The 12,367-nt window shown below is 38.7% G+C and overlaps 1 protein-coding gene across 3 annotated transcripts in view; it reads right to left on the bottom strand.

The window, feature by feature from the left end:
• The window catches only part of Spata6 (spermatogenesis associated 6), a 108,469-nt gene that overhangs the window by 83,371 nt on the left and 12,731 nt on the right, over nucleotides 1–12,367 (bottom strand). For 2 of the 3 annotated variants that reach the window (XM_021159686.2, XM_021159685.2), the window contains exon 2: nucleotides 477–614. In XM_021159686.2, coding sequence (XP_021015345.1) covers nucleotides 477–614 — 138 coding nt within the window. Of the gene's footprint in view, nucleotides 1–476; nucleotides 615–10,019; nucleotides 10,039–12,367 lie in introns of those variants that run through there. The other variant, XM_085839080.1, reaches the window with a different exon arrangement.

Here is a 12,367-nt window from a genome sequence, read left to right on the forward strand (position 1 = left end):
TGCTATTCAGCAGTCCAGATGCCATGATTTGCATGAATCCCACTAAGAAGTTTTGGAAACAGGCAATTGATTCAGTGTATAATGTAAGGAGTATTTTCAAAAGTCTAAATTTGTTACAACATTCCTTTTGAATTAAGCTAAATTGAATTAAGCACATAGTTAGCAATAATAGTTTATGTTGCACGATCTTATTCAAAAACCAGAATCCCACTGATTTCTGTTGGTAAATAATTAATCTGATTTTTGAACTCACTCTTTTCTTTGTTTCTTTTTGGTATAGAATAGAGTTTATTCAGGGCATGGGGAGGGGAGTTAGGAGGATTGTAGAGTCAGAGAAAGGCAGAGAGAGGGAGAGAGAGTAGAGCAATAAAGGCTGGCCATGAGCATGTGGAGAGAGGGGGAAAAGAAGGGGAAAAGAGAAATGTCTAAAAGGGCAATAGGAAAACAAGAGTAAGAGGCAAGAGAGCTGAACTCACCTTTTCAAACACCATTCTGGCATTGAAGACCAGGGGGAAAGTGGCTGGGACACATTGTGTCTTTTTGTATTGGCCAAACACACAGATACTAAGATAGATGTCCTCCTTGTCTTTCAGCACCACTCCTGGACAAGTTACCTGAAAGCAATGAGATAAGTGTCTATAATGGATTGTAATTCACTGAACTATCCCCCAATGTGCTGGCAAACAGCCACTGCTCACCAGGATGGCCCACAGAGTTCAGTGAGATACCTTTATATTTCCTTCTCTCTTCAAAATCTATCATTTTCTATTTAGTTATTTGTGCCACATTTAAAACACTATATACTGGTTTGGGGGACATGTCCTAATGATTTAATAATTTTAAACAGTCTTTAGCTCTCATTTTCTGCTGAATGCTGACATAAACTTATTCGACACCATTTAACCACAAAGGACTAGCACTCAGCAGAAATAAAGCATTATACTCAAGGACAGAAACAAACCTGCAAAAAGCATGGATCCATTATTCCCCATCACCCTTAAGAGTAGTTCAAAAGTGATAGGATAAAGTTTCAAAGCCAGAAAACTATTTTATAGCCTAATCAAGTGTATTTTAAATATTAAATAAAATTCACCTATCCTCACTGTTTTGGTTATTTTTCTATTGCTGTGACAGTATGAATAAAGCAACTTATAGAAGTGTTTATTAAGGGCTTAGTTTCAGAGGGCTAGAATCCATGGTATAGTATGGCAGCAGGCAGGCATGCGTGGCAATAGAGCAGTAGCTGAGAGCTTACATCTTGATCCACAAACACAAGGCAGAAAAGGCTAACTGGAAATGGTTTGTGTTGGGGAACTTTGCTGTTAAGATAGTAGCCCCCTATGACTTGATGGCTTTCTGAGCTCAGCAGCCCAAAATGGGGGATTCCCTTTCTTAACAGAGCTTCCCTGCCTCTGCCTCTGAGAGTGTCTTTGTCTGGAGAGTGTCCCTGAACACAGGTGGCTGGCCTTGTCTGAAAAGTGACCTAATACAGGGCTTTCTTCAAGGCTGCAGAACTCAGCATGTATGTCCCAACCTGGCTTCCTGCCTGCAGAATAATTAAGAACTGTACTAAAACCAATCATCCCTTCCTGCCCCTTTGATGCCATGATCAATTAACCCTTTCCAACCATACCCCTTAAAATGCCCTTATATACTCTATCTTTAAAACAATAAAGTAGACTTGTCTCGATGCAGCAGTCTCAGGAGGTCATTCCATGTCCATACTTACAGCCATAAGAACCCTGTTCTTTGCCTCTGCTCCCCTTCTCCCCTCAGGCTGGTGGCCAAGAGCCTCCAGGGAGAATGGGAAGCCCACAGTTTGGGCTTTTAAAACCTGAAAGCTCAGCCCTCTGCTCCAACAAGGTCACACACCTCCTAATTTTCCCTAAATATTTCCATTAACTTGAGCCCAAATATTCAAATGGATGAGCCTGTGGGGACCATTCTCACTCAAATCACCACACTCATTATGATGGATAAAGTATGTAGGGAAAATACTGAGTTTCTAAACAGTACACACCAGTCTCTTTAACCCTTGACACATTCCAGTATCATTTTTCAGCCATATCATTAAGAAAATATTAAAGATCTTTAAGACGTGAATCCAACATTATAATATTACATAATACCCCATCCCCTAACAGTATATTTAGAACATAAGGAGCTAATTTTAGTAATCCTAATACTCAAAGCACTGAGGCAGGAAGATGACAAATTCAAGGGTATCCTGGGCTACATAATGAGACCCTTCTCAAGAAAGAAGAATATTTTTACTTTTTCCCAAATATACACATCAATTTCTTATCCCATATTCTTCCATTGCCTACATAATAAAAATTTGACAGAAAGTAAGAAACAGGAATTCTGCTCCTTACTCTTCTGTTCCCTCATGGGCATTTCCTTCTGCCATCCACCAAGCCATATGTAACTGTCATCTCCCACCTAAAGCACCTTAACTCACTAGTAATGATAATTCAATTTCATTCAAATAGTTGGTGCTATCTTAATAGTAAACACATATGATTTAAATTCTAACAACCCTATATAATTCTCTTACAGTGAGACTATTATCTGTGAATATCTAAGGAAGTAGAATGGATGTCTCATTTCTTTAATCTGGTTAAGTTCCCTGAAGATAGAGATTTTTGTTTTCCTCATTATTTATACCAAAAAAATGAACTTTCAGAATTAAAAACTTTATTAATTATTTAGTATAGCAACAGTTATTTTACATATGAAAATATCATAGTCCCAAGAAAGTTAAGGTGATTACTAATAGTGTCTCAAGTAAAGGATTGATAAAATTCAGTCAGTACATTCACAGCCCTCAGGACAGTGCCTGATAGTTCACAGTGTAGTCACCAATACCATTATTTTTCTTTTTCTACTTAGTCACTTTACATCTCACTCACTGCCCAGCTCCCGGTCACCCCCTCCCACAACCCTTCCCCTGAACCCCCCTCCCCTTCTCCTCTGAGCAAGTGGGGACCCTCCTGATATCCCCCTACCCTGGCATTGCAAGGCTAGACACATTCTCTCCTACGGAGGCCGAACAAGGCAGCCCAGCTAGCAGAACATATCCACATACAGGCAACAGTTTTTGGGACAGCCCCTGCTCTAATCGTTCAGGACCCAGATGAAGACCAAACTGCACATCTGTTACATATGTATGGGAAGGCCTAGGTCCACCCTGTTGATGAAACCCTAGGTTCTTCAGTTGATGGTTCAGACTCTGAGAGCCACAAGGCTTGATTCTGTTGGTCTTCCTGTGGAGTTCCCATCCCCTTTTGCCTCAAAAAGAGAAGGTTACCAATACCATTCTTATTCAGGGTGAACCCCTCAGTTTACCATGTCAACACTAAGGATGACACTGAACAGAGGATTGCAACCTCATGTGCCTTGGTACACAAATGTTGAGAACACTTTTGTGCCAGCTATTTTGACTCTATTTTCTTCTCTAATATTCCATTTTTTACTTTTCCCTTAATAATTCACAACTGATCATGAACATCAAGTCTCTCAGAAAATTTCATTCTGTTAGGTTCATTTTCTACTCTGATTAAAACTAAACTTCTCATATTGTCCTCATTAGCGTCCCTTTCCAATTTGTAACATCCGCAAATCTTAAAGGCAAAAGGAGAAAAAGATAACATGAAGCTAGAAAATAAGTAGAATAGCTTAGCTTACAGAAAAAGACTTTCAAAAAATAATTCAATAAAGAGAAAAAATGTCCTTTGCAAAGGAAGGGGAGTAAGAGATTGTCAGATAAAAACAAGGATACTTCATCACTAACAGAGCTATGACATAAAAGTATTAAAATCCTTCAGGTAGACATGAAAGGATACTAACCAGGATCTTATATCTACATGAAGAAAGAGAACAGCAGAGCCAAAGACTGTTTTGTTTTATTTTGTTTTTCTTCTGCCATTTTGAATCCTACTTATCTCAAAACCAATGGCAGGCTGGGACAGTAGCTCAGTGACAGAGCAATTGCCTACAGTACAGGAGGCCCTAATTTCAATCCCCGAAACCAACAGAAAAACAAGCAAACAAGAAAAGATAATCCCATAAAGTAACATTTACAAAACAGCTGCAAATCAACCTCTGTGGGTCATTTTAAGAAAAAGAGAACTCTAAAGTTCGGAGGGCTTGGGGAGGTAGGGAGATCTGGGAGGAGCTAGGGGAAACAGGAAACATAGCAGGTAAATGGGACCAAAATATATTCATGTATGAAATTCTCAAGTAAGTTTTATATATGCCAAGATGTAATTTTAAGGATATTATATTATATATTATAGTTTCTGATTTAGTGTTGCTGTGGGGGGTGTTTTGTCTTATTTTCTTTTGTGTGTTTCTTGTGGGGATTTGAGGGGGGTGTTTGTTTGCCTGTTTGTTTCTAAAAGAAAGTGCATGGAGTTGGGTGGGTAGGGAGGTGGAAAGGATCTAGAAGGAATTGGGACTGGGAAGTGATCAGAATATATTGTACAAAAATGTTTTTAGTAGGAAATAGTTTTTTAAAATGTTAATTGTGAACCTCATATTAATCACTGACAAAATGAAACTAAAATAAAACAATAAAAATAGTTAGAAAAAAAAGAAGGAGCATGTAGTGGAAATGCTCCCCTAGGCTCATAGGGAGTTGCACTATTTGAGAGAATTAGGATGAATCTGTAGCCTTGCTGGAGGAAAGATTTCACTGTGGGGGAGAAGAAGGGGGTGGGGGGTTGAGTTATCAAAGCTCAACCAGGCCCAGTGGTTCTCTCTCTCTTCCTGCTGCTTGCAGGATCCAGATGTAGAATTCTCAGCTACCTCTCTCCTGGACCATGTCTGCCTGGGTGCCACTAGCTTCCCACCATGAAGATAATTGACTGAACCTCTGAGACTGTAAGCCAGCCCCAATGAAATGCTGCCCTTTATAAGAGTTGCCATGGTCATGATGTCTCTTCACAGTAATAGAACATTGACTAGACAGAGGCAATGATGGAAAGAAGCAAAGTCCTAAGGCAAATACAACAAATAGAAAAATAACAGCAGTAAGTCTGTCTTTCCTATAATTATGTTAACCAAAAACTCACTAGGCACACCTATAAAAAGGTATAGACTGGGTGAATTAAAAACAATCACCCAGCTTCTTATTGCTGGAGCTAAACAAAGGGAAGCAGACTCCAAGACCCTTCCCAGCAATAATTACTGAAGATCCTCAGGGAAAATTAACTCTATTCACTGTGAAACATGGAAGATGTGAGCACCTTGCTTCATAAGAACACATAGCCAGATCTAGACTTACAGAAACAGCCTAATGAATAAATACAAGCCCAAGACTACAGCAGTTTAAGAACCACAGAGAAAAACAAAAGGAAGTCAATCCAAGCATATTCAGAAGCCCCACAGTAAGTAAATCCTGGGGATGGAGGCAAGACACACCACCCAGACCCCTAAGAGCATATACTATACCCTAGTTTCCTTACACCATGTGAAATTTCATCCCCACTCCAGGTATTCCTTCTTTGAAGATCTCCAGACGGGCTGGAGAGATGCTCTGTGGTGAAGAACACACACTGCTCTTCTAGTTCAGTTTCTAGCACTCACCTTAGGTGGCTTACATGTACCTCTGGCTCCACTTCCAGGAGATCCAAGCCCTCTTATGGCCTCCACAGACACTCCCACATGTGCAGTACACACACATACACACACACACACACACACACAAGAATAGGTTGAGGACTAGAAAGTAATTATTTGGGGCTGATGTCAAAATCCAACTATATATGGCCTCCATTCCACTTTGTTAACTCAATTCGATTTCTTCTGATTATATGTACAGGACAGCGAGGAAAAGCTAGACACCAAATGTCATACATATTGTAATGATGTAAAAGTCTCTATTCTAGGACATATGTTTCAGTAGTAAGGAAGAAATAACAAATGCAGATTTCTATAGAACTGTGCTGAATGAGAGAAATAAAGACTACCACTGAGATCAGTTAACAATACTACAAAAGCATATTGAGCTACAAAATATTTATGGAGCATTTTGGTCTAAGAAAAATTAAAAGCCCTACAACTTACTTTAGACTTGGGTCTCATTTTCCTTTCTTGACACTTTCAACAGACATCTCTAATCTACCTCAAGTTGAAACCCACCAAGGAGAAGCATTACCTGTAGTCCCTTCTTGATTTATATCAACTAATCCCAAATCATAGCAGGAAAGAATGAAAACTGACACACACTGGTCAGGCTTTGATTTTACGACTTTTAGTCCAGACCTATTATGATTTAAATCTAAGATGTCCCCACATGCTCATATATTAAGTACTTGGTCCCCAGCTGGTGGCAGTACTTTGAGAGGTTAGAAAAGTCTAGGGATGTGGGGCCCATCTGGTGAATATAGACCACTAGGAGTAAGCCTTTGAAAGTTATAGTCACTAGTGGTTCTGGTCTAGCACTCTGGTCCTTGCCTGCCACTATATAAGGAATCTATCACATGCTCCTTCTGAAACTATGAACTAAAATGAAACTCACATTGTTTCTGTCAGGCAATATAACAGCAGTATCGATTGCTACTACTAAATCTGACCACGTAGTTTCTAGGCTTTGGGGACAGGTTTGCAAAGGACTGTGGAAGAATTTAGAGGTACAAGCTCTGGAACACTGTGAGCAAAGCTTATCAGGTCATTCTAGGAAGAGTTCAGAAGATCAGAATTCTGATTGAAAACCATGGCATTTAATAGTGTGGACTTTGTAGGTATATATTTGTAAGTGTCAAAGATTAAATAGAAGCCTCAAGCCACTCGAACTAATAGGAAAAGTGCCTGTGGGTAAGACACTTCACCTTGTTAAATTCCAGGGTATAAAACTGAAACCCACTTGAAGACTTTTTGAAAGGATAACACCTCCGTATGTGATTTCTACTCACAACAGTGCTGTTAGGACAGATAACAGTTGTAAGAAGGACTGACCTGCAGCCTCCCAGTCCCAGGTAGGACATAAAAAACAACAGGTAGCAGTGATCGTGTACATTAGCCTCTGAGCATAGTAGACATTGTGCTCATCAGAACAGCTGTGATTACTTTCAGAGAACCTCAATATCAGGCTTGTTTACTGTTAAGTTCCTTCATAGAAGGAAAGGGTGGGGTAGGGCACTGGATCTCAGCTAAGATTCCACATGCTCAAGCCTACACCTCTTAGCCAACTGAAAGTAATTCTGCCCTAATTGTGTGTGGCTTTGTGGTCCTGGGAGGTACTAGAGAATATAGACTGTGGGGAGTTTGCTGAAAGGGGACCAGGTATATAGCTATGGAAACATGTCATCCATGGTGGGGTAAAACTTTCTGGTGGTGAGGCTGCTTTGGGGTCACCTACCCAGTAGATTCAATGGTTCTCCATGTTGAACTACAGTGGAACCATGTTTTGGTTTTGTCATTGGAGCCTTGTAAGAAATGAAGAGGTGTTTGAGTCTCCCTAGAGGAAGACTGCCAGAAGCAGGTAATTATCCATCTTGGCCATAAAGATAGAGAGTGAAGGTCACTTGATTCAAGATGTGAAAATAATGTGTGGTTGTCCCTCCACATGGACAAGCTCAGGGCTCCCAATGGAGGATACAAAGTCCAATAGGCAGTACACACACATACACACACACACACACATCTCTAGATGGGTCAGCTAAAATCAACTTCACAGTCATCCTCACAGGAAGATGCACACAGAGTGCTATTACCTTCTCCCTTAGAGATTTTATTTTTACTTTAGAAGTATCTTAAATTCATACTTCCTTTATTCAAATTAGAGTGATTCTGGATAAAATGAGCTGGGAGTGGGGTAGGGAGGAGGTACACCCATTTCCTAGAATGCCACCTTTAGGGAAGGTACATTGGAGAGAATAAACAAAAGAGAAATGTAAGGCCCCTGCCTGTTGAGTCAGGACCATTGCTCCTTTTCTAAAAAACATATTCTTGTATCTTTGCTTGCTCTAATTAAACTTTTTTTTTTTTGACTGTTTGGTCTACTATCATGTCACATTAGAAATATTCTTTGTTGGGAGCACAAGAATGGATAATGCCTCTCTGGTCAAAATCAGAGGAAACTGGAGATCTCCCCCACAACACTGTCACCTAAATAAAGATTTCCTGTGCTGAACACACAGACGTGAGTCACACACTGGACCATGTTCCCATAGGGTCCAGCTATATCTAGAGCTGCCAGCAATATTATCATCCACACTGTACTAGCTTTGCGTCTAGACATTCAGATTGCAAGAACAAGGATGTCACTGGAGGTTTGTACCAGATTTAAAAGAAAAGCCTATGAGGTAAGACAATGCATAGCTCCCTGTTCAGAGCTCCTGAGCTAGCATGAACATTGGAGGTGACGTCTAAGAAACTAAAGATGCCAAAATCATGGAATAACTCCTAAAGGAAAATACAGGCATTGAAGAGAGATGGCCTAAGAAAGAAGCACCATGTGTTATCAAAGGTAAGACTACAGGATAGAAGTAACCAAGCCCACATCAGCATAGATGGTGCTAGCACATGCCCCAGTGCTGGACATGGAGCCTGGATTTTAATGTCAGCCCTGCTCGATTCTGGTCTTCCTTTGATGCCACAGTCTCCTACTATACTATATTTCCTTCTTTGAAAAATGGGAATGTTTGGCCAGTAACCTTATGTTTTAGCAATGTGTAACTTGCTTTTGATTTTAAATGGGCTCCTACTTTTAAAAAAATTATCCTGTGTCCTAGTGAGCTTCAGCTGTCATCTTGATTCAGCCCCAACGTGGCTGAGGGAGTCCCAGTTGTGGGACTGCCTCCATCTGCCTGGCATATAAGACTATATTTGTGAAGATTTTTCTTGATTGCTAATTGATGGAGAGCTTATCCCACTGTGGGTGTTGTCTAGGCAAGTAGGAACAGAGCTATAAAAGAAAGCTAACTGAGCAAAACAAAGATAACATTCCACCATGATTCCTACATGCAAGTTTCTGCCCAATTTCCCTCAAAGATGGACTTTGACCTGGAAGTTTAATATTAAATAAACCCTTTTCCTCTCCAGATTCCTTTTGGTCATGTTGTCTATAACAGTCACAAAAGGGCAAAATACAATAGAAATGTGTACCAGCAGTGAAGTTTCAGAGGGAAGTTTGAGAGTTCTTCAAAGACTCTATCAAGGTGACTCAAATTACATATTTGAATTAAGAATCTAGAAGTAAAGTTCTCTATGCTTGAGTGAAACAATAAATACTGGTCACTTGAGGATGAAAAATTAGCTGTGATTAATAAAATATCAAACATCATTGAGATTAAAATCTGCAAAGTCAGAGACAGATGTGGAGAGGACTCAAGCCTATGAGACAAGTTGTGTATGCTGTAAATGGCAGAGAGTGATTCAAGAGTGATCCAAGCTCTTTAGTACCCAGAAGATCATGACTGAATCCAAAAATAAACATCAAGCCATCTACACTATGGTTTTCTGCTGTTTTTACTGCAATTGACATGCTTCTTCTTTCTCTGGCTATTTTGTTTGTTTTCTTGCTTCCTTGTTTTTTTCTTTTTCTTTCTTCTTCCTTTTCTTTTTTCTTTTTTTAAACTTTACAAAATCACACAAATAGGATAGCATAGACTCTTAAATCATTGGAAATTTTTAAGACAATGGAACTTTAAAGTTGTACTGTATTCCATATTATATAGTGATGTGAAATTTTAGGGAAGACAAAAAAGGAAAAGTTATGATTTGTGGTGGTGATATACTGGTGTGGCACGTTGACAAGGAATGGAATCTCTTAGTTTCAACTGTAAACTTGACACAGCCCTAAGTTATCTGAGATAGTCCCAGCTAGAGGACTGCCTCAATCAGTTTGGCCTGTGGGAATATCTATAGGACATTTTCTTGATTGCTAATTGATTTAGAAGGACTCAGCCCACTGCAGGTGTTGTTATCTGAGGCAGGTGGGCCTGGACTGTATAAGAAAGGTAGTGGAGCAAGCCAAGAGCAAAGAGCAAGCAGCATTCCTCAGTGGTTCCTACCTTCTGGTTCCTGACTTGAGTTCCGACCTCACTTCCCTCAAAGATGGACTTTGATCTGGAAGTGTAAGATAAAATAAATTGTTTCCTCCCCTAGTTGCTTTTGATCATTTTTTTTTTATCACAACAGAAAACCACACTAGAATACCTTGAACCTGAACAATGTTAAGACTATGGTGACACTTAAATTTGATGGAGCATATGTCTCATTATGAGACCATATGGCCTTTCAGTGGAATGTCATGCTTTAGATCTAGACTATCCTCTACAGCTTCCTGTTTTCAGGAATTCATTTCCTGTTGAGCTCTTGTGATGTTTTGGAAGAGGTTATAGAAACTCAGGTATAGGCCAGTGGAGCAAGCCATTGAAGGGGATTCACACTTCAAGCTCCCATCTAGCTGCCAGTTTCTGGTATGCTACAGTGTGAGAACTCTTGTTCCAACAGCCATGAACATTGTCATGTGTTTCTTGCCTGTCATGATAAACTGAAACTCTGAGCCAAAATAAATCTTTTCTTGATTAAGTTGTTCCTGTCAGGTATTTTGATCACAGCAACACAAAAATAACTAAGGCCAGTAGCAGAACGACTCCTGTTCTGTTCTATGAGCCAAACAAAATTCTCACAAGGTCCTTATATATTCTCCAAGCCTATTGAGTACCCATAAATTTTTCAAACTGTTTCACTGAACTTATCTATTCTGCCTTACCCTATGGTAAAATGGGGCAAATAAATTTCTGAATTACGTTAATCTATAAGTTCTATAAGTTCTTTGATACATTCCTCCTTTATATGTTAAGAAAACTGTATGACTTACAAGGCACTATCTACATTTAGTCCTTCTGCATCTCCTAATATTTAGCCTATCTTGTGCTCATTTCTTTGTTGTCCTGTACTCAAATGTATATATGTATAGTTGGTTACATATATACATTTATAATTAGCTATATTCTGAGTAAAGAAAGCATGTGGTTTATTTGTGTCTGAGACTGTGTAAATGCAACTAATGAACATAAATTATGAAAGAGGTTATAAAGCTAATAATTTTTCGACCTCTAATTCTGCCACAGATATTTTTGTTTTGGTGGTTAATAACATAAAATTTAATTTAATATAGAATTTAATATGAAGCTTCACACATTCCATTTTAAAGGCAATTCTAAGTGTATATAAGTTCATTATTTGTATAGATTTCAGGAGTAGTGAATTTTGGTATGTGATATTTTTATCTGCAAGCTTTTTAATGATAGACTTTATAAAAAGCAAAGCTGCTACGATATAAATTATATAAATTTATATAAAAGACATGTAGAATCAAAGACATAATTGGCCACAAAAAGATAGGAAAATATATAGTAATCAAGCTATAACCAAAACAAAGACATACTGACTACACTAATAAACAAATACCCAAAAAAACAAAGATTGTTACTATAGACAAAGAAAGACAATTATCATATAACAATAGGAGATATATTAAGAAATATGTTGAGATGAAACAGTAAGTTTAACCAAATAGAACAGAGCACTAAATTTGTGAAGAGTATGCAGGTGAACATCTCTCCAAAGTCAGTCGGCAAATCTGAAAACATGTTCAGCATTGTTGAGATTAGGAAAAGACATATAAACCACAATGTGATTGTTTGTTCCAATTATTAGGATAGCTAAAGTAAAATATGGACAATAACAATAAATTGTAACTTTAATAGGCTACCAATACACATAAAAATCATAAAGCGACTATGAAACATCAAACGTTTGAACATTCCTCAGAAGAACCAAACAAGCGAATCATAAAGTCCAGCAATCAGAGTCATAGATTCTCATGCCCACTGCAAGCTTAATCCCACATGAAAATGTATACACCACTATAGAAGTATTATTAGTTTTTTATCCCCTTCCCTTCTCCTTCTTATTCCAGCCCTGCTCGATCTAGCCCATAGGTTTTTGTTTTGGTTTGGTTTTTTGATTTTTGGTTTGTGGGGTTTTTTGGTTTTCGGGTTTTGGTTTTGGTTTTGGTTTCTCATTACAAATGGTTGTGAGCCATCATTTGGTTGCTGGGATTTGAACTCATGACCTCTGGAAGAGCAGTCAGTGCTCTTAACTGCTGAGCCATCTCACCAGTCCCCTAGAAATATTATTTGTAATATACAAACAGTAGATACAATTCAAGTATTCTTCAACCAATACATGTATAAGCAAATGTATCCGTACAACAAATTATTATTTGTACCTAAAAGACATGTTGTAGTGATATTAGGGTTTTTCCTTCAGCTCATTTTCTACATACCAGGAAGCCCTGCATAAAATGTAAGTCTCACTCCTCTAAAACTAGGAAATGAAGGAATTTCTT

The sequence above is a fragment of the Mus caroli genome, unplaced genomic scaffold, assembly GCF_978045245.1.
Source record: "Mus caroli unplaced genomic scaffold, Mus_caroli_1 scaffold_6, whole genome shotgun sequence".
Lineage (NCBI taxonomy): Eukaryota > Metazoa > Chordata > Mammalia > Rodentia > Muridae > Mus > Mus caroli.